This window comes from Garra rufa, chromosome 19 (genome assembly GCF_049309525.1).
Source record: "Garra rufa chromosome 19, GarRuf1.0, whole genome shotgun sequence".
Lineage (NCBI taxonomy): Eukaryota > Metazoa > Chordata > Actinopteri > Cypriniformes > Cyprinidae > Garra > Garra rufa.
Genome location: NC_133379.1, coordinates 7,230,129 through 7,253,486, shown reverse-complemented (window position 1 = coordinate 7,253,486; position 23,358 = coordinate 7,230,129). Strand labels below are relative to the sequence as shown.

Below are 23,358 nucleotides of genomic sequence, written 5' to 3'. Positions count from 1 at the left end.
ATTGTACTGTTTTGCTGTACTTTGGATCAAATAAATGCACTCTTGATGAGCAGAAGAGACACAACATTAAAAATCTTACTGTTCAAAAGCGTTTGACTGATAAGGTAGATTAGTTTCATGTTATTAATATTTTGCTAGAATATTCCATTATAATATCTGAGTGTACTTCAAGTCTAGTTAGGTAAGTTAGTGGATTGATGCGTTGAATTGCACCATATGATTAATGGTGTTTTTTAAAAGGGACATGTTAGATGATATAATTTTATTATTTCAATTTAATGTGGTAATTTTGACTAATCTTAAAAAGAGACTATCTGAATGAAAGGGTAACTGACGTTATAGGTCCCTCACATTCTGCCGAACATACAGGTTTAATGCATGGAATTGGGGCTCCAACCTTAGAATGAGGTTTGTAAACTCACGTAACATTGATGCTGATACACAAATTGTGATGTCAATCAAATGCAGATCACGAAATATATTAATCCAAAATAAAATAACATGGTTTCAATTTGACCTACGAAAGCTGCCGCAGTACTGCCAAGCACGTATCCTTCCGCGTGGCGTCGATGTTCCTCCGCGCAGTCGCGAACGTGTGTTGAGGGAGAAAGGGACGGCGCCATATTGGGAGGGATCGTATTGTTTTTTTCTTTGAGAGATAAACGCTTTGAAGATAGCCAGTAGCTTTAATTAGCGAACGTATATTGATACAACAGTGCTAACGGACTTATTTTATATTACCTGACGAGCCGTTACAAATTCAACGTAGTTTGCGTAACTTCTAGTTGAAAATGTCTGGCGGTGTGATTCGAGGGCCTGCAGGCAACAACGATTGTCGGATTTACGTAGGTAACTTACCCCCAGATATTCGCACCAAGGACGTAGAGGATGTCTTTTATAAATACGGAGCCATTCGGGATATCGACCTTAAAAACAGAAGAGGAGGTCCGCCGTTTGCATTTGTGGAGTTCGAGGACCCGAGGTAACGTTAAACACGCAGACCTAACAAACACAGCTTAACCATGAGCCTAACGTTAGCCTGAAGCTACATGTATGGGTTTTCTACTCCTAGCCTAGCCTGAATCTACATGAACAGACAACAAGACGATGGTATTTCTCCAACTTACTATGTGATTCAAAAATACGTGTTTTGTATACTAATTTTAGTCTGCAAAATTAAGTGCTCATATGAGGCGCGCAAATCTCTCAGCTAACGTAACGTTATGTCATAACACGGAAGTGGGAAAGTTTACGTTATGTATCTGTATAACTATAACTAAACTGAACTTTAGAGACGTACTGTTAAGTATGCAGTGTATTTTAATCAAATGCTATAATTTTGTAAATACTATTGTTAATTGTACCCCGTTTGGATTGAGAGTAAAAGAAAAACTGCGCATGCGCAAACCATGTCTTGCACGTGAACTACGAGGAACATAGTACAGTACTTTTCTGTCCACTGATTGTTTTCTATGTCTGCAGAGATGCAGAGGATGCTGTGTATGGACGAGATGGCTATGACTATGATGGCTATCGTCTTCGAGTGGAGTTCCCAAGGAGTGGCAGGGGAGGTGGAAGAGGTGGAGGTGGTGGTGGAGTTGGAGCTCCTAGAGGCAGATATGGCCCTCCATCCAGGCGTTCAGAGTACAGGGTCATAGTGTCAGGTGAGTAGACAGGCAATAGGACAATATTTGGACGAGAACTATTTGAAAATCTGTAATCTGCAGTGAATATTACTAATCAAAAGTACATTTTTGATATATTTACGATAGGAAATTTACAAAATGTCTTAATGGAACATGATCTTTACTTTTTGACACAAAGGAAAAATCGATAATTTTGACCCATACAATGTATTGTTGGCTATTGCTACAAATATGCCTGTGCTACTTATGACTGGTTTTGAGGTCTAGGGTCACAAATATATGTATATTTTTTTTAAATATGATTTAAAATAAATATAAATTAAATTGCAGAAACTGTTATGCATGCATTTACTATTTTTAAATGCAATAATCATATCGGGCTTTTGCACCACAGGCATGTTTTCAAAAGCCCTATTCGGATAGTAATTGTTTCTCATAAGGACATTTGTAAAAAAAAAAAAATGTACCTATCACCTCAGTCATAAAACTGGAGGTTCATGGATTCGTCATGAATTTATTGTGTAAAATGTATTCTTATGATTCCAAGCATATTTTATAATATATAAACCTATTTATTAATCGATTATTTAAATCTTCAGTTTAAAAATAAGAAAATGGATGCGCTATAGTTGTATATAATTATACGTCATATGTTTATATATATGTCTGTATATAATACACATGCTTTTCTTCTCTTTCTGCTCCCATTCGCTGTGGTGGAGCAGTTACGAAGTATTGTTCTTTTAAATACTTTCCAGCATTTCAGTAATTAATAAGCATGCAAATTACACTGAAGTACAACAGTTAGCGTACAGTGTTTGGCAGTGGTCAATTTATTAAACATGGAATTTTGAACCGATTTCTTCTCGTAAACTCAAAGATGTGGATACGCACAGCAATTAAATTACCACACAACCTCTGTATATGTAAAAAAAACAAACAAAGTTTTTAACAATATATTTAAAACATATGAAATAGGCTATAAACAATAAGCCAAAACAAATTAATTAATGGCTGAAACAAAACTGAAACCAACGTTGGGTCTCTCAACTGACACAAATCCAAATGTTTCCAAATCCGCGATGTATTTGAATGCAGTGGAACAGTCGACACAGCTACTCTTTCTAGTCATACAAATAATTGAAACTGTAAATAGTTTGCTTTTATTTGTGTACATTCACAATAAAAACAAATCTTTGTGCTTGTGTAAAATAAAGAAAAATAGGAATGTCGCTTTCTGGCATCTTGGTTTTCTTTTGACGCCCCACAAAAGTGAAACAAAGCATAGGCTACTAAAATACTTGTTGCAGTTTTTATTTTGTTTCTTGTATAGGCCTATTTATTTGTTTTATAGCCTATCTTTATTATGTTTTTCTTTGCCCTAAAGCACTGCAGGTGCGTGATGTGACCATGTGAATCCTCATGTTCTGTTGTTTGCTGCTTTTTGTGCATGTAAAATGAATCCCTGGAATATAAATGTTGGTATTTTAAATGGGACACAGACACTTATCGTTTCTAATTTAATTCTAATTTAGGGCTGGGCGATAAAACGATAACGATATATATCGCGATAGACAAGAGATCGATATCAATAAAAAATGTGTTCGATAAAACGTTCGATATTTTGTATTCTTCGTCGGCCCGCCCAGCCCCCCTTTAACGTTCAGTTCATAGCGCCAGATCACAATAGAAGTTAAGGTTATCTTTCCTACAGAACGGGTCCATGTTGTTGTATTAAACAAACTAAATAGCCTTATGGTATTTATCTTATTTACACGACGGCATTTGATTTCTGTCTCTACATGATCGCGCGTTTACAATGTCTCCTCACAGACGGGAAGGCGGACTCCATTCATAAAAACGGACTTTACTATAGGGCGGAATTCGTCGATTTTTGGACCAATAAATCAAAAGTTGGTCTGTTAATTCAGATCGCGATATGGATTAGTGTCTGTGAAAACTGAAATGCAAAAAGACCGTTTCAATAAGAATCCTGCATGTTCCGTTTGCCTCTATATGTATGAATGGAGGAGACGCGTTTTATTTTCACTACACGCATACTGCACACGTGACGCTCCCGCTAATTTTTGACCTTTGCATCTCACATGAACAGACAAACTCCAATAAATACATCTCCAAAGCTGCTGTGAGTGTCACTTTTTGTCAATTTTACCGTTTCATTAGTGAAACTAGCATCATTCATACTGTATTACACACTGAAACTTCACGGCAACCTGTCAAAATAAAAGTACGGTTTAACATGTAACAGAACAATATTATGGTGCGTTCACACCGCACACTTTGTCTGCGTCAGGCAACGCACCTAACGCATCTAGTTTGACGCATGTACGTTGAAGCTGGCAACGCTTGCTTTTTGGTGCGTTCACACCGCACACGTCAGGCAACGCTCCCAACGCATCTAGTTTTCTGCACACTTCCCCTGAATAAACCATGGCAAACTATTGGGACTGGACATTTTGGAATCCTCTCATGAACATGTTTCGCTAGCTAACGAAATGGGAAATAATTACGTTGAGAAAAGATTTGACAACCCGATCTCTTCAGCGATCTTCATCCAAGCAAGTTCCTTTACATCCCTGTCTTTATACAACAACGAGGACGGATCATACAATTATCTGCGATTGCAGACGGCTAGAATAAGTTTGTAGCCGTCGTCAATCGCAGAGAAATGTATGTTGTTGTTTTTTCTGCTCCCGCTTCATTCAAAATACGTGTGGTGACGTCGCTACAGTGAGACGCTCTGATTGGTTGACGCACTGCGTCAAGTGCGTTAAGTCCGTCAAAAGTTCAACTAGCTGAACTTCTGCGTTGCTTGCGTTGGCTGCGTTGACGCTTGAAACGCAGGTAACGCTTGAAAAGTTGACGGATCCAACGGACACAACGCAACGCAGAGCCTCTGACGGACCTCTGACGGACTCAACCATTGACTTTACATGTAATCTTGCCGCAACTGACGCATGACGGTTTGGGCGGTGTGAACGCAGCTTTAGTCTTGTATTACTGTACAGTATAATGTAGGTGTTTATATGTTCACATTTAAATAATTTACATAAAACAATATATATGATAAAAATAAAATAGTCACCACTTAATTGTTGAAAAAATACTATTATTATTAAACCTTTTTTTAACTGAATATAATTTTTCTTCTATGTATTAATTTTAACAGTAAAGCTCCGTTTATTTTTATTTTTAAAAATAAATCTGTGATTTTGCTTTCATTTGATTATCAGAAAAATTAAAACAAGAATTTCTGAAAAAAAAAAAAAGATTGTAAGGCCCGTATTGTTCAAAATGTTGAAAGTTTTGGACTTATTTTTTCACTTAAATATTTTTGTTATTACACAAAGTATAGGCTAAAGTACCGGGAAAGAAGTAATGTTGGCTACTGGCAACCAGCAATCTGTGCAGAAAAAAATATAATCAGCCAAGTACTTTGCAACAACCTCTGACCTGTGGTCAAGCCGTACTTCTGGGCCATACATTAGCTTGACCATTCACTTCATCGACAATGAATGGGGTTTGAATTGAGGATTAAGAGCTAATTAAGTGTATATTGTGACTTTAGACTTATGTTTACATTTTAATTATTTGAGTTTTCCATGGTTGTTGACATTTCTGTCTTAATAACTGAGGGGATTATGATCAGAGGCAGGTTAAGTTTAAAATAAAAATGCTTGAGTGTAATATATTTTTCTCCTGGTCCTTATTTTAAATGGGTCATAAAAATATCAATAATTATCGACAGTGTTTCCCCTAGGTTTCCCGCTTTGGGGGGGGGCGGCGTATGCGGTAGTTACTTTTTTCTAGTACTTTAGCCTACTTTGTGTAATAACGAAAACATTTATTTCAGTGAAAAAATAAGTCCAAATCTCTGTATTTTAACATTTTGAACAATAGGGTTCTGCAATCTTTTGCTTTTTTTTTTTTTTTTTTTTGAAATTCTTGTGTGTTTTAATTTTTCTGATAATCAAATGAAAGCATAAACATTTATTTATTTTTAATTAAATGAAAAATAAACCCTTTTAATTTTTGGCAAACAAACAGAGGTTTACTGTTAAAATCAATACATGGAAGAAAAATTATATTCAGTTTAAAACGTTTAAATAATATTGTAGTATTTTTTTCTACAATTAAGTGGTTATTCTTGTTGTAATATTTATTTTTCATCGTATATTTATTGTTTTATGTAAATTATTTAAATAGGAATATATAAACACCTACATTATACTGTACAAAAGTAATACAATACTGATATAGTTCTGTTACATGTTAAACCGTACTTTTATTTGGACAAGTTGCCGTGAAGTTTCTGTGTACAGTATGGTATGATGCTAGTTTTCTCAAATGAAACGGTAAAAGTGACAGCTTTGGAGATTGAGTTTATCTGTTCATGTGAGATGCAAATGCCAAAAATTACGTGTGCTTCAGTATGCGTATAGAAAAAAAAAACACGTCTTCGCCATTCATACATACAGAGGCAAATGAAACATGCAGGATTCATATTAAAATGGTCTTTTTGCATCTCAGTTTTCACAGACACTAGTCCATATCGCGATTTGAATAAAGTGACAGAACAACTTTTGGTTTATTAATCCAAAAATCGACGAATTCCGTGGCATTCCGCGCTATAGTAAATTCCGTTTTTATGAATGGAGTCCGTGAACCCGTCTGTGTTTTCGGGGAGGAGACATTGTAAACGCGCGACCGCGAGACAGAAATGAAATGCTTTTGTGTAAATAAGATACATAACATAAGGCTATTTAGTTTGTTTAATAAAAGAACAATGTATAGACATGTTCTATAGGAAAGATAACCTTAAATGACTTAAACTGTGATCTGGCGCTATATCCAAAATAAAATGAACTTGACGTTCAAGGGGGGCGGGGGGTGCCGTTGGGGTGGCGCGGCGCCCCCCTAAGATAATGGTAGGGGAAACACTGATCGATATCGACCGATATGAAACACTGATATCGTGATATAGTTTTCAGCCATATCGCCCAGCCCTATTCTAATTTAAAATCTTGTTGGTTAATGGTTAATAACCGGTTAATGGGCGTTGGCTGTCGGTTAGGAGAAATAAATGAAATGAACATCCCTAAGCAACATTCTGGATTTGGACGGCAATAAAATCACTGACTACTCTGTAAATGTGTGAAATTTACTTGTGTCCCTGTGAGAAACAATTACTGTCTGAATAGGGCTATAATTCCCATAGATATTGGCGAAATACCTGCAACCCAGGTATGCAAAACCAGGATTTCCTGTCTTACTCCTTTCTCAAAATGGTTACTTATTTATAGAAGAGAGAAGGATCTATTTATGTAATGGTTACAACCTTCTTTTTGTCCAGGACTTCCTCCTAGTGGCAGCTGGCAGGACCTTAAGGATCACATGCGTGAAGCAGGTGATGTATGTTATGCTGACGTTTTCCGAGATGGCACCGGGGTTGTGGAGTTTGTGCGCAAAGAAGACATGACCTACGCCGTGCGAAAGCTGGATAACACTAAGTTCCGGTCACATGAGGTAGGTGTGAGTTTGTAACCGTAGACCGCCATTGGACAGGACAGGGCATAGCTTAAGGATTTGGGAATATCAAGGTAAGCTTGATGTCAGAGACCCATGATGGAGCCACTAGGAGGATCCATGGGATGGCTCTTTTGAATGTAAGTGATTTGGTGTAGTGCTAATTCTTAAAAAAAAAAAAAAAAAAAAAATCTCATTTAGATTCGCCAAGTGAGTCATAAATTAGGAGTATCCTGAGATCTAGAAGTTCTTTGTTAGAAAGTGTCCTGTTATGTGTTTCTCAGGGGGAGACGGCTTACATTCGCGTTAAGGTGGATGGCCCGCGCAGCCCCAGTTACGGGCGCTCGCGCTCTCGCAGCCGCAGCAGGAGTCGCAGCCGGAGCAACAGCCGCAGTCGCAGCTACTCTCCACGCCGCAGCCGAGGATCGCCGCGTTACTCACCCCGCCACAGCCGCTCCCGTTCCCGCACCTAAACATCCACATCCCAGCTAGTTGGCTGGCCACAATCATATACACCCTGTGTCGCCCTCTATTGGACCCACTGTTGTACTTCATTGCTCTCTTGACTTGTTTTGTCTCTCCACTTTCCCCAGTTTGCTTTCTCTCATTTTTATATTTTTTTTTGTTTTGACTGTCATTCTGCTGATGACAGCTACGTGTAGCTAAGTAGATGTTCTCTCTCTCCTTTCTTTTCAATCTTTTTTTTTTTCTGTTGTCTCCTATCCCATGACCCTGTTGTGTCTTTGTCTCGCATTCCCATTTTAACTGGATATTCATACACATCCCTTGTACTATATTTGACTCAAGGGACATGTTGAAATGCTTTAACTAGTTGTATGTGTGACTAATTAATTTGCTACTGTTTTATTTTGTTAACGATGCTTCATTGCCGGCTTTATTTCGGGGTGGGATTATTTTTTCCGTTGGAAAACTGTTCTACTTTTACCTTTTCATGTCTTTCTGTAGACAACAGAAGAGCAGGATTAAAGAAAGCTTTGGAATAAAGGATTTTGAAGCACAGTTCATTCATATTAGGATATTTGGAGGAGGAGGAGCAGGCATTTCATTTAAGGAGGCAATGGTATGACGGCAAGCGGCTTTAGTCACCTTCAAAAAGGCAGTTGTTGTTTTTTCTACAGACTTCCAGTACTCTGGATTTTCTTAGTTCAGTAACACATTAGTTTTGCTTTGCCATTCTTCCTCCCTTCACAACACTCCCCTTCCTGTTTAATTTACCTTTTTCTCACTGGTCATTGCTGCTAAGCATGCATGTGTACTGTCTGGATGTTGCGATGCTTGTGCATACATTAAGACAGCATTGTCTTGTTCTGCTTTTTTTCTTTTGGGTGTTTTGTTTTTAAAAACAAAAACATTTTTGCCTGTTGTCCAAAATGTGCTGGGATTTGGCCACTATTGAACTCTCATGTAGATTTATAATTAGACAAAGGCTTGCCATGTGAAGTTGTTCTCATGTAAATTGTGTATTTGTCAAGAGGAAGTGTCTCTTTTTGTTTCTAGGTTAGTTTTGCTTGTTTTCCAATGAATAAGCACAATTTAATGTGTTTAGGTGGTGCTCTAAATTTCTTCGAGAGCATATCATAGTCTGGTATCCTTTTTTCATTTACACAGAAAAAAGTAAGAAAACAAACAAACAAAAAATACCGCTCCTATGATCAATTTATAGAAGCTTTCAATAATAGAAGCTCTGTGATTCTAACTTGTTACCTCCCTCTTTTTGATTTTGCTGGTATTCAAAGGTTTGGATTGGAGGAGGGGCTCACTGTGTCCCGATCCTTGGAGCCGGATCATTGGATCAGTTCAGGATCAGGAGCAGGATTAGGATTAGGATAAGGATGGATACATACATGGAGCGGGATCAATTTACCGGGAACGGGAACCATAGGAGAGGATCCCAACCCCAGCCCCGCATCCCCCCCCCCCCCACCAAACCACAATTAAAGGATACTTGACGTCGTAATTGGCTTCTCTAGAACCAAATTCATTTTTTTTTTCTTTTTCTGTGGAGCCCCAATGATGCGCGCAGAAGGGATCCAGGTGCTTCTTTTGTTTTTGCGAGAGTTGTTTTTTTTTTGGTATAAAAAGAAGCAGAGCAAGGAACCAGAAGGCTGGATCAGTTGCTTTGGATGGAATCGGCATGAGGAGCGTGGTAAATAAGGGGGGAATTCATGGGAGGTTGTGGGATAATAGGCACATTTTCAGGGGGATCTTGTAGTTTATTTAGGGTTTCAAAATTTACAAATAATATTTGTTGGCATTTGCAGTGTTGGCAGTGGTGTTTCTTTCCCCCATAATTGGCTACTTTATATTTCTAAATTGTAGTGTTGCTTTTTTTCTCTTTCACCCTTCTTTCAATAAAGATTGAATGTTCAATTCAAGTGTTTTGTGTTGTGTTCTTTGCTTCGTTTTCCTAGGATTCAGTGTTTAATATTAGTATTTAACGTCTATGAAATGTGATAGAAGATTCTGAGGTAATAGTTTAGTACACATTGTCTTTACATACAGCTGTAGATTAGTAAATTGAAATATAAACTCATACTAAATTATGATTGGCTGATTCCAAACGTAAACTGTCTAAACCATATTTACTTAGTTACATATAATACTGACTTCTCATAGTGTGGTAAACACGTCGAGTAATACCTCACAGGAATTAATACCTTTGGCCTGAGGATGTGGGATTCTGAGTCCAGACGGGCCCTGGTGCATTATGGGATGAAATAAAATGCGGGGAGTGAAAAGCTAGTGCAAAACGCTCGTAACACGCGGGGAGAGCCTCTACGCGAGCCAATCAGAGAGCCGGTGCAGTGCGGTGGGCGGGTCACCACGGGTTTCGTGACGCGAAGTTGGATATGAGTTACGAGCACAGCCGCATGGGTAGAGTTACGACTGAAATAGTGGTTAGAGAAGTCAAGCGTGAACACAGCGGCTCAATAAAGGCTGAGCTTAACAGTATTCCTGAGTAAAAGCATCAAAAGAAGGGTGAGCAATGTGCGTTTACTTACTATGCATGCATCCGAAGTGTTGAGCTTGTGGGGAAAATAATGCATTTAAGACATTTATGCATTTGGGGAAGTTTAGTAATTAGTGCTGTATTCAAATGAAGCATCATGGACGCAGCACTCGCCGCTACCTGTACTTTCCAGCAATTCTATTAGGCACTCGTCTTTTTTCGCGTTTTTGACAAGAAATATGCTGCTAAAATGGTTTCTGTAGAGAATAATCAGGGCGGTGGCGTGAAATGAAAGTTAGAACTGCTCGGCGTCTGGAGAAAAATGTTACGTAATTCTGCCAATCAGGAGAGACCATTGAGAGCAGATGCTGAGGACATCAGTACCGTATGGCTTTAATGGACTCATCTGTAGACACCAGAGTCCAGCCAAAGGCTGTATTTTGTTGATATGGTAGCACTTTGGTGAAAGTTACTTCAAATTGCTTTGTAAAAATAGCCACAGCTTGCAACAAATAGTTATATCAGCTTTGGGTGATGACCTTATCACAGGCAGACACCTGTGCTGTGTGAATTATTAATTGTGCTTTGCAGCATAATTCACTCTCACTTTCATTCTGCTTAATGAAATTTAATGCTTAACTCTTGCGTCCTGTTACTTATGCAAATTTTGAATAGTCCGATTATCGGTTTGGACAATATTATTCACACTTTTCTATTTCACTTATCAGATCTGCTAATAAGCATTAGTTTGAAAGCATTTGTAATGGTCATGGCTGAATTAGGTTGTCAATAATAGTAACAATGGTGATGCTTATAACCAGATATTAAAGGAGTAGTTCACTTTCAGAACAAAAATGTACAGATAATTTACTCACCCCCTTGTCATCCAAGATAGTCATGTCTTCCTTTCATCTGTCAGTAAGAAATTATGTTTTTTGAGAAACACATGTCAGGTTTTCTCTCCATATAATGGACTTCTATGGTGCCCCCAAGTTTGAACTTCCAAAATGCAGTTTAAATGCAGCTTCAAAGGGCTCTAAATGATCCCAGACGAGGAAGAAGGGTCTTATCTGAAAGAATCAGTTATTTTCCGAAAACATTTACAATTTATATACTTTTTAATCTCTACACATAGTACACACAGAGCTAGACAAGATGAGCATTTGAGGTTAAAAAGTATATGAATTGTAATAAACAAAAAAGAACCGTTCGTTTTGCTAGATAAGACCCCTTTTTCCTTGGCTGTGATTGTTTATAGCCCTTTGAAGCTGCATTTAAACTCGGGGGCACCATAGAAGTCCATTATATGGAGAGAAATCCTGAAGTGTTTTCTTCAAAAAACATATTTACTTAGGACTGATGAAAGACAGACATGAACATCTTGGATGACAAGGGTGTGAGTACATTATCTGTACTCTTTAGTTCTGAAAGTGAACTACTCCTTAAACATATACATTGTTTTTGTGATTATTTTGTAAAATTTAAAATGTAAAAAATTATCTTTCATATCAGTTATTTGACACTTGAAGGGACACATTTTTCAAACACACCCACATGTGCCTGCCATTGGCCAGTCAAATAGTCCCGCCCCCAAACTTATGAGAATGTTTGAGCCAATTTTTTGTCACAATATTTTTATCCACCTTTTTCTTTAATGCAGAAGTAATTACATTGGTGGGACTTACAGTTTATTATCCGCTATAGGGAAATACACAAACCAGTGTGCTCATAATTAAGATAATACAACAAAAATAATATGGTAAGACACACCAAATTGCAATATCAAGCAGAAAAACAAGCAGCAAAACCCATAAATTTTACAAATGGCATACCTGTTCTTGCATGAAGAAAAAGGCTTTGCAGTTACATCATGATTTGGTCAGTTACCCGGATGCGTGGCCATACTGGCGATACTCAGATGTAAACAACAGCATGGATTTCATGGTTAATGTACTACTGAATACGTTGTTCTGTTCATTTATGCTGTCTACCATGGAAAAAGTGTGTGGAAGCTGCTAAATCATATAGAGAAGGACTTAGTAAGGAGGAAAGAGTGCAATATTTTGACAAACTAAAGTTAATAGGTGGTAAAGATACAAACAGTATTAATCAAGATAGTAGCCTAATATTTCACCTAGCTGACCGGAAATGATAAGAACAAACATGAATGTTGTCAAGATTCTTGCCCTGGAAATCCTGGTTCAGTTTGGCCAACCACAAACGCATTTTGTTCCTTACTTTGTCAATTTTAAAATTCAAAAATTTATTTTACATTAGTTATAGTCCCGCCCCAAACTTATGTGAATGGTTGAGACAATTTTGTTTTGTTGCAATGTTTTTGTAAAGGGTTTGCATTTACGTCAAGATTTGGTCAGTTACCCGGATGCGGGGCCATACTGGCGATACTCGGATGTAAACAACAGCATTGATCGCACGTGGCCAAAAGTTTTGAGAATTACATAAATATTGGAAATTGGAAAAGTTGCTGCTTAAGTTTTTATAATAGCAATTTGCATATACTCCAGAATGTTGTGAAGAGTGATCAGATGAATTGCATAGTCCTTCTTTGCCATGAAAATGAACTTAATCCCGAAAAAAACTTTCCACTGCATTGTTAAGAAGGCTTCAGGGCGTCCAAGAAAGTCCAGCAAGCGCCAGGATCGTCTCCTAACTGGCAGTTTAGCAGCAAACTTTGTGAAAACTAATATTTGTGTCATTCTCAACTTTTGGCCATGACTGTACTACTGATTGCGTAGTTTTGCTCATGTATGCTGTCAAAACCATTGGCGTATTTTGACAGACTAAAGTTAATAGGTGGTAAAGATACATACAAGCAGTGTAAATTAAGAAAAATTAGCCTAATAATTCACCTACCTGACCAGAAATGATAAGAACAAACACAAATGTTGTCAGGATTCTTGCCCTTCAAATCCTGGTTCAGTTTGACCAACCACAAATGCCTTTTGTTCCTTTGTCCATTTTAAAATTCACAAATGAATTTTACAGATCAGTTACTTGACATTTTATAGGGAGAAATTATTCAAACACACCTCCATTTGCCATTGGCCAGTCAAACAAATAGTCCTGCCCCAAACGTATGTGAATGGTTGAGCCAATTTTGTTTAGCTGCAATGTTTCTATAGAGGCTTTGCATTTGTCATGATTTTGTCAGTTAGCTGGATGCACGGCCATACTGACGATACTCGGATGTAAACAAGAGCATGGATTGTACGGTTAATGTACTACTGAAAAACGTTCTGCTAATTTATGCTGTCTAAACCATAGGAAAAAAAACATGTAGAGAAGGAATCGGTTAGCAGGAAAGGGTGCAATATATTGGCAAACTAAACTTAATAGGGCGTAAAGATACATACAAACAGTGTTATTTAAAATATAAGCCTAATATTTCTGCCTGACCTGAAATGATGAAAAGAAACACAAAAAAAATCCTGGTTCAGTTTGGCCAACCGCAATGCCTTTTGTTCCCTAGACACACTTCTCGTTGTTTTGTTATAACTTTTGGCAGTCTATAGTACTCCAAATGTTTTGTTTCCAGTCCAACCAATTAGTATAGCCCAAAACATGACTATAATTGATCATTTTCAACAGCAATAATTAGCTCATTATGCTAGTTTTGTTCGGTTCAGTGGCATTGTCTACTTTTAGTGCCGCCAATATGACCGATAGAACACACATTGTGAATACACTCTATAATGCCACATTGTTTGAACTTTTCTGAGAAATTAAATCATCCTGCCCCAATCTTAGTTAAACTGTTCAGGGAAATTAAACTACAAATGTTTTAGTGTTTTCTGCATACTTAGTGAGTATTGGAGAAAATATTTCATCTTCAGAACAAGCAATAGTAGTTATGAGTCATACAAATGATATCAGTCAATCTCTAATTCTAAATGTCAGTTTATTGAATGCAACTGATTTGAAATGTCTCCAATGTAGATGACCTCTCTGTTGCATATGCGGTTGGCCTTGGTTTAGTTTCATGTCGGTAAATCGAGCTGGATAGAGATCTGATTTCTGTGCTTTCTCATACGTCCTCCTCACTGAATGGATTTCATCAGCCTTCACCCTCTCCTGGGCCTAACACTAGGAGTCTTTTGCAGAGGGAGCTGATTGAGGTGGCCTCCTTTTTGTCAAATCATGACTGCACGTTTCCTTTTTAGTAGATGCACTAGTTCTTTAATAAGCTGATTGGAAAGGTAGATGACTCTGTAAACTCAGACAGGTCCCAGAGCAGACCGTTTACATCCGAATTTGCCATTAAAATAACTCGCAAGCAATTATAGCGAGTCAGGGCCTATTTTTTATTTATTTGGGAGTGGTGGCTGTGTGCGAATATTTCACACTTTTTGAAGTTGATGTCTTAGCCAAGAATAAAGCAACAGGGATTTTTAGGTTACAGAATGTTATGAGCTTTTTTTGTGTCTGTGATTTTTTTCGGTTTGTCTAAACAGGCATCCAGGTTGTCAACTTAAAAATGACCTTTTTTATGATTTTAAAATAAATGCAGTCATTTCAGGTGAAGGTTTAATTTTTTCTGTATAAATGCTTTTTCCAATGACAACTTAGCACGCAGCGTCAACTATAAGCAAGATCAGTTAGAATATTTTTTTTTTACATCCGAATGCAGCTTTGGCTCAATCAATGGTGTGAATTGAGGAGTGGGACTTTCTAAAGTCTTACCAGTTGCACGGAGTGTTTTTGGGTGTTAATACTGGCACTGCTAAACAAGAAGAGAAAGCTTTAAGTAGCTAATTCAGCTTCATGATCAAGGTTCTTTGTTCATATGACTTTATACCAGACGATCTGTGAATCTCTTATGCCTTTTCTCTTTATATTCACAGCCATCATGACTGACAGAAAGGCAGTAATAAAGAACGCTGATATGTCTGAGGACATGCAGCAGGATGCAGTGGATTGTGCCACACAGGCCATGGAGAAGTACAACATTGAGAAGGACATTGCTGCATATATCAAAAAGGTCACCCATCCACAGAATATTTATGATTGACAGCTCTTCAGACTTCAACAGTGTTTTGTTTAAGCCATTATATCCTATTTGATCTCGATTCTTAGAAAGATTCAAATGTACTCGCCCTCAGGCCATCCACGATGGAGAGAAGTTTGTTTTCTCATCGGAACAGATTTGATTCCCAAGTGAATCCTCTGCAGTGAATGGATGCTTTCAAAATGAGAGTTCAAACAGCTGATTAAAAACATCACAATAATTCACACAGCTCCAGTCCATCAATTACGGTAATAACTTGTAAAGCTGTTTAGTAATAAATTCGTCATTAACTTTAAATATTTGCTTCTGGCTAAATAGAAGTCCTTTATCCATAAATTTACTTTCTTCAGTGAAAAGTCATCTCATCTGAATTAGGAGAAATTGAAAGAAGTGCAAAACAAATTTATTAGTGGATTCCCAGATAGCACGCGTACATCCGCAAGAAGTCTGTTAAAGATCTCTTTACTCAGAAAGCATCTGCTGTGTACAAACATCTGGTAGACGTCTGTAAAATGTCAGTTTTACATACATTCTAATTCATAAACATCTTAAAGCCATCTAATAGACGTCTATTTGACATCTGATAGGAAACGTCCAATAGACGTATTGCAGCTGAGCAAACCACGTTTGATGGATTGATGTATGTTCAGACGTTTGTTCACAGCAGATGCTTTCCAGATCAGGAGATCTTTAACAGACATCTTGCAGATGTACGTGTGCTATCTGGGAAAGGTGTAAAGTTAAAACACCTTAATGATGCATTTGTTTCTTAGAAAGATGTATCTCTTTTCTTGGCATGACGTTAATCGACAGAGTCGTAAGGATTGCTTTTGACTTTTTGTGATGTCTGTTTGGACTGTCATTCTGACGGCACCCATTCACTGCAGAGGATCCATTGGTGAGCAAGTGATGTAATGCTAAATACCTTCAAATCTGTTTCAATAAAGAAACAAACTCCTCTACATCTTGGATGGCCTGACAAGAAGTACATTTTCAGCTAATTGTCCATTTTGGGTGAACTGTTTCTTGAATTATTGTTTGATCTTTTTTAAATAGTTTTTTTGTGAAATGAAAACAAAAATATATTGTTAACAGTGTTGGGAAGGTTACTTTGGAGATGTAATAGGGTAACTTGTAATCTGTAACCTATTTAAAATGTAATCAGTAGTGTAACTGTTTCAATTACTTTATTAAAGTAATGTAACTGATTACATTTGATTACTTTTATAAATTTAGATTTACATTTTAGTCATTTAGCAGACGCTTTTATCCAAAGCAACTTTATCCTTACAAATGAGGACAATAGAATCAAACACTTTCAAAATCCTTCATCTCTTTAGTTAAAATTATAATAATTTAATTTAAAGCACAGCCACCACAAAATCAGACTTTAGCACTTCTTTTTATTTTGAGATAATACAGTTAAATACAGGTTAAAATATACAAGAAGTATTCAGATGTAACCCTTTTTAAAATAACTGTAATTTAATTACATTTTTTTTTTCTCAGTAAGTGTAACAGATTACAGTTATTTTATTAAATTATGTATTGTCGTTATATACATGTACAGTGGTGGCCAAAATTATTAGAACACTAGTATTTTCACCAGTTAAAAAAATGGTTTTAAGTCAGTTATTTCTATCTTTCGCTGTAGTGTGTCAGTAGGAAATATCAGTTTACATTTCCAAACATTAATTTTGTCATTACTTGTGATAATCCAGTGAGGTTTTTGTTTGCACAAGGAGTTTGACAACAGGCAGTGCTCCACACAGAGATCTGATCTCATCCTCATCCAGTCTGTCTGGAATCACATGAAGAAACACAACAAACTGAGACAGACTAAATCCAGAAGAACTGTGGCAACATCTCCAAGATGCTTCAAGAGACCTACCTGATAAACTATGCTCAAGTGCACCTAGGGCAAACGCTGCTTTAAACACAAAGGATGGTCACACTAAATGTTGATTTAATTTAGTTAATAGAAGTTAATTAATGAAGAATTTATTTCTGACATTTTTGACAGCATCCTCATTTTACAGCATTTTTACACAAGTGTCTAATTTAACAGTACTGTAGCTTTGCAGGCAGGTCTTTTAAAGCATATTGGAGACATTGCTACAGTTCTTATGGATTTAGTCTATCTCAGTTTGTTCTGTTTCTTCATGTAATTTCAAAAATATCACTGGATTATTACAAATAATGGCAAAATCAAAGTTTGGAAATGAAAAACTTTCATACTGACACGCTACAGCAGAATACAGAGATAACTGACTTAAAACCATTTTTAGCTGGTGAAAATACTAATGTTCAAATAATTTTGTCCACCACTGTAACTAGTTATTCCCAGCACTGATTGTTAACTTGGGCTTTGTAATATACTTTGAAACTAATGTTCATCCAAATGTTTATTGCCTCCCATCCACCAAATGTATTATGCAACATTACTTTTTAATGAACAGTATGTACACTATTATTGTAATACATTTGCAATATATGCATCATAAAGTTTGATACATTAATATGGCATTATACACTGTTCTTGTAGGCCATGCCTTCTAGAATACTGTTGCTCCTACTAAAGTGTAAATTACTGTTTTTGCTTTTCAACAGGAGTTCGATAAGAAGTATAATCCGACATGGCATTGTATCGTGGGACGGAACTTTGGCAGTTACGTGACGCACGAAACTAAGCATTTCATCTACTTTTATTTGGGTCAAGTGGCCATTCTGCTTTTCAAATCTGGCTGAGGGGATGGCTGAAAGTTGGACATCAACTCCAAACCTGGACTGTGATGCACTGATGGCTTAAGCCACACTCTACATACACACACACACACACACACACACACACACACACACACACACACACATACACGCTTCCATTCTTTCCCACATACACACTCATGACTTTAGCTATAGAGGCTGTGCATAAATGCATGGACCGTGTATATTGTTTAATTTGTATATGTTGCAATACAGTAACTTTTTTTTGCTTTCTGCAGTTGCACGAGTTGACGCAACAAGATGATTTTTGTTAGTTTTTTTCCAAGTCCAAATTTGTTTTGCACTGAAGTTGTACAAAATGCTTTGACCGCTGCCTTTAAATTATATTAAAGAATGATATGTCATACATATTTTGGGTATAAAGTGAATTATTATTATTTTCTATATTATTGTAGATCCAAACAGGATTGTCTGCATTCAATTTTTAATAAATGACTGTTACTTATCCCAGTTACAGTTGAAGTCAAACGTTTACACACACCTTGCAGAATCTGCAAAATTATTTTAACAAACTAAAAGGGATCCTGTGAAATGCATGTTATTTTTTTATTTAGTACTGACCTGAATAAAACATTTCACATAAAAGATGTTTACATATAGCCCACAAGAGAAAATAATAGCTGAATTTATAAAAACAACCCCGTTCAAAAGTTTACATAAACTTGATTCTTAATACTGTGTTGTTACCTGAATGATCCAGAGTTGTTCATGAGTTTTCCAGTATTTTTGTGTATTTGAACCCTTTCCAACAATGACTGAATGATTTTGGGATCCATCTTTTCACACTAAGGACAACTGAGGGACTCATATGCAACTACTACACAACCCTGATAGCACACATACATCACGGAGACATCTATTTGATGTCTCCATTTACATCTGCAAGACGTATTTTTTGAGTGTTTGCTCATCTGCAATCAGATGTCAAATAGACGTCTATTAGATGTCTTTAAGATGTTTATTATTTCGAATGTATGTAAAACTCACATCTTACAAATGTCTGTCAGATGTTTGTGCACAGCAGATGCTTTCCAGATCAAGTGATCTTTTAACAGACATCTTGCAGACATACATGTTCTATCTGGGAAGGTTCAAATGTTCACTGATGCTTCAGAACGAAACACAATGCACCAAGAGCCGGGGGTTAAAACTTTTGACCAGAATTAACATGTGTACATTTTTCTTATTTTGCCTAAATATATTTTTTCATTTAGTACTGCCCTTCTGAAGCTACATAACATACATGTTTCCCAGAAGACAAAATAAGTTACATTTACCCTGATCTTCTTTTTACTCCCTGGCTCTTGTGTTTTCTTCTGAAGTGTCAGAGTGTTTGAACCATAGATATATATACATAGATGCCTCATTAGCGACTGTTTCTATGGACCGTTATACGTAAGCCGTCCGCCATTTCACTGCGGTCTACTTGACGTCATTCACTCTATGTAATTGACTGTAATCACTGAATATTCGAAATGCCACAGTCCTGCACAGCCGTTGGTCTGCAAATCTTCTATATGGTGAATGACGTCAAGTGGACCGTTCCAATATGGCGGACGCATCTACGTGCTTGGAGCGGTCCAATGCGGTATCTATGTATATATATCTATGGTTTGAACCTTCTGTAATAGTTGCATATGAGTCCCTCAGTTGTCCTCAGTGTGAAAAGATAGATCTCAAAATCAGTCATCAAAATACAGTCATTGTTGGAAAGAGTTCAAAAACAAAAAATGCTGGGAAACCAAAGAATTTGTGGGACCTGAAGGATTTTTCTGAAAAATAGAAGGCAGTTTGACTGTCCAGGACTAACAAGGGACTCATAAAGAACCATTATTAAAAAATAAATAAATAAATAAAAACAGCTGTGGATCATTCTGGTAAACACATTATTAAGAGTCAAGTGTATTTAAACTTCTGAACGGGGTCATTTTTATAAATTCAACTATTATTTTCTCTTGTGGACTATATGTTAATGTTTTTTATGTGAAATATCTTATTGAGGTCAGTACTAAATAAAAAATAACATCCATTTTGTATGATCCCTCTTATTTAGCAGATTCTGCAAAGTGTATGTAAACTTTTGACTTCATCTGTAAATGATGTAAAATGAAATCACGGTGTCTCTTTTTGCATTTATAATGTAACATGATCAATTGTCTTCATTTTCCCCTTACTGAAGTGCAAACTTCACTATCTCAGGAGACGTGAGGTCTCTTGCTGTGTGCATTTTTTGCTGAGGTAGGGAGAATGCAGGCTGAGCTCAATTACTAATGAGCAGACCTGTCTGGAAACAAGGGGCCATTAACGGGATACACTACCACTTGAATTTCAAGGGCACACATTTACTACAGGCTTTGGTGCTTTTATGCCCATTTATGCCTTTCTTATGAAAGTGTGTATATTTAAACGTCAATAGCCCCCTGTAAACCTTTTGTCATGACACAAAAGCCCTCCTAGGTGAGTGGCAGTCCTACTCTAAATATTTTATACAGTGATGAGTTCAGTCTTTTCTGCAGCTCTACCTGATGAAGTCAATGTGGCGTGTGCATGTAGCCAGACTGCTATTTGCTGTCAGTGTTTTCAAATGCAGTGATGTACCTAATCAGCGGAGAGACATTTTTTTTTCTACAACATGAATTACACACACCACACTCATAATTTGAAAACCTCCATTCTGGAAACATGCAGGTCAAGTCAATTTGGTACTAAAATATAAATACAGGTGAGGTCAAAAGTTTACATACACCTTGCAGAAAATAAGAGGGATCATACAAAAGGAGCCGGGGGTGGATTTAACTTATTTTGTCTTTTGGAAAACCTGTAAGTATCTTCTTTAGTCTCTGAAGGGCAGTACTAAATGAAAAAAAAAGATATTTAGGCAAAATAAGAACATTGTACAAATCTTAACTCTGTTCAGCATCAGTGAGTGTTTCAACCTTCTGTAATAGTTGCATATAAGTCCCTCAGTTGTCCTCAGTGTGAAAAGATGGATCTTAAAATCATACAGTCATTGTTGGAAAGGGTTCAAAAGGCACAAAAATGCACAAAAAACAAATAATTTGTGGGACCTGAAGGATTTTTCTGAAGAACAGCGGGTGGTTTAATTGTCCGGGACAAACAAGGGACTCATGGACATCTATCACTAAACAAAATCAAACAAACAAACAAACAAAAAAAACCCCGCTGTGGATCATTCAGGTAACAACACAGTAGTAACAATCAAACAAATGTAAACTTTTGAACGGGGTCATTTTTATAAATTCAACTGTGATTTTCTCTTTTGGACTATATGTAAACATCTGTTATGTAAAATATCTTATTCAGTTCAGTGCTAAATCAAAAAATAACATGCATTTTGTATGATCCCTCTAATTTTGGTAAAATAATTAACATTTAGCAGATTCTGCAACATATATATGTAAACTTTTGAGCTCAACTGACAATAAAAGACTCTGTGACAGGTTTTACAAAACAATTTTTTTCTATGTAGACATATTTTCAGTTGAAACAGCTGAGGCAGTGGTATGGAGTGCAAAAATGCTCTTTCCCCTAAGTATTTTTGACATTCATTGTTTCCACAAGTCTTTTTTAAGGAGTTATAAACCATGAACCAAACTGATCAGCTACAAGGTTAATCACAAAATCACAAACTTTGATTTGAAGCAAAAATATATGAAAATTGGAACACAAAGTTGATGGTACAAGAGTAATTAATGGCTGCAGAGAAAGGAAAGAACTTCACAGAAAGCCTTGTGAAGGACAATTTACCAAATAATATGCATTTTCAAAGCAAACTAGACATGCAGAGCTGCCCTGGTAAAAACAAAAAAAACAGCTAAAACCAGCCTAGGTTGGTTGGCTGGTTTTTGTTGGTCAACCAGCCTGGTTTTAGCTGGTCATAGCTGGTCAGGAGGCTGGTTTTAGAGGGGTTTCGGCCACTTTTCCGGCCTGGCCAGGCTGGTCTTAGCTGGTCAGGCTGGGAAACCACCAGCTAAAACCAGCCTGGCCAGGCTGGGAGACCAGCTAAAACCAGCTACTTCCAGCTTAAACCAGCTAAGACCAGCCAACCAGCCTAGGCTGGTTTTACATGAAGACGTAAGACTTGCTACAAATCAAGGTTACTCGTTTTAGGTAATGTAATATGTACATTACACCCTGCTGAAAAAAACAGCTAAAACCAGCCTAGACTGGTTGGCTGGTTTTAGCTGGTTTAGGCTGGAAGTAGCTGGTTTTAGCTGGTGGTTTCCCAGCCTGACCAGCTAAGGCTAAAATCAGGCTAGGCTGGGTTTAGCTGTTTTTTTTTTCACCAGGGCATTGTTTTGTAAAACCTACCTGCTTTTTGCCCCCAAACTAGGGTACGAAATTAACTCCTGCCAAGTGCCAAATGCTGGTAAATGTTCTAACTGGCCAGTGAATTTTGCAATGTCACATGGTTAATAGATTACACTTTCATGAAAACATATGCAATTGATTTGTAAAAGGTGTCATTATATACACGTTCGAGCTAAATTTTCGTTTTGACCAGCAGGTGCCGCCAGCCTGTTGTTTCAAGAGCTTCAGCGTTTAGAAGCTTCGTTTCTCCCATTACCAGTTCTTGTGATGTTTTCATCATTTGTCATGTGCATGCAAGACGAACGAAATAAAGACGTGCGCAATTTTAAATTACGTAAATTATAATTGAATATATTAATAAATAAATGATTTTCAATATGTATATTTTTATGTAAGAACAGTAACTGTAACGAAACAAAACAAACAAACAAGAACATACAAGTACATCAGCACAAAATATCAACAGTAGTGATACTTGAAATACAAAAACAAACATACAACAGTAAAAAAAACAAAAAAACAAAGAATAATACAAAAAAGGGGCAATTGTTTCACATTAAAAACCATAGTTAAAAACCTTTCACAAAAACTTTAAGTGCGGAATAAATTTTTTTGTGATTATCTTTTTATTTCACTTTCACAGGAGATATACATTTTGCGTTATTTATGTACATTATATAAAACATCAAAGTTAAAACTATTTTCAGTTGTCAAAGCCTTGAAACAAGAAAATAATAATAATAATAATAAATAGATGGAAAAAAATAAAATGACATTTGTGGCATTGTTAAGACCCATTTAAATTATGCATTAAACCTGAGAAAAAACAGGTGGTTTCAAAAGTGCGACAATCCAAAGTTAAACTTCGTGCTTTAGTGCGGAACAAATTTGAACTTCATTGTCTTCATAGCTTTCTTATTAGTAGATATTGAAATCAAATTAATATAATTTTCCATATCTCTTAAAAAGACCACAAAGAATTTACATTTGTGGATATAAAATTTGCCTAAGAAAAGAATTTAATTAATAATAAAACAAATATTTTCTTTTGT

General features: G+C 36.7%; 2 protein-coding genes across 3 annotated transcripts; both read left to right on the top strand.

The window, feature by feature from the left end:
• The first annotated feature begins 594 nt into the window (after positions 1–594).
• srsf1b (serine and arginine rich splicing factor 1b) lies at positions 595–9,589 on the top strand. 2 transcript variants are annotated; one of them, XR_012340554.1, is made up of 5 exons: positions 595–982; positions 1,483–1,664; positions 7,021–7,193; positions 7,478–8,274; positions 8,951–9,589. XR_012340554.1 is itself a non-coding variant. In XM_073824692.1 (4 exons), the coding sequence occupies exons 1-4, from the start codon at positions 792–794 to the stop codon at positions 7,664–7,666; spliced, it is 735 nt and encodes a 244-aa protein (XP_073680793.1). In that variant the 5' UTR covers positions 595–791; the 3' UTR covers positions 7,667–9,589. The 2 variants fall into 2 exon arrangements, 1 of the variants encoding a protein (XP_073680793.1); XM_073824692.1 differs by having other exon boundaries at positions 7,478–9,589.
• Positions 9,590–10,057: 468 nt separating this feature from the next.
• Positions 10,058–18,322, top strand: dynll2b (dynein, light chain, LC8-type 2b). The gene is made up of 3 exons (XM_073825047.1): positions 10,058–10,193; positions 15,027–15,163; positions 17,801–18,322. The coding sequence occupies exons 2-3, from the start codon at positions 15,032–15,034 to the stop codon at positions 17,936–17,938; spliced, it is 270 nt and encodes an 89-aa protein (XP_073681148.1). The 5' UTR covers positions 10,058–10,193; positions 15,027–15,031; the 3' UTR covers positions 17,939–18,322.
• The last annotated feature ends 5,036 nt before the right edge of the window (positions 18,323–23,358 follow it).

Coding starts and splice junctions, on each gene's coding strand:
- srsf1b (XM_073824692.1), top strand. CDS start 792: ATGTCTGGCGGTGTGATTCGAGGGCCTGCAGGCAACAACGATTGTCGG. Junction 983..1,482: donor GTGGAGTTCGAGGACCCGAG/GTAACGTTAAAC, acceptor CTATGTCTGCAG/AGATGCAGAGGATGCTGTGT. Junction 1,665..7,020: donor GTACAGGGTCATAGTGTCAG/GTGAGTAGACAG, acceptor CTTTTTGTCCAG/GACTTCCTCCTAGTGGCAGC.
- dynll2b (XM_073825047.1), top strand. CDS start 15,032: ATGACTGACAGAAAGGCAGTAATAAAGAACGCTGATATGTCTGAGGAC. Junction 15,164..17,800: donor TTGCTGCATATATCAAAAAG/GTCACCCATCCA, acceptor GCTTTTCAACAG/GAGTTCGATAAGAAGTATAA.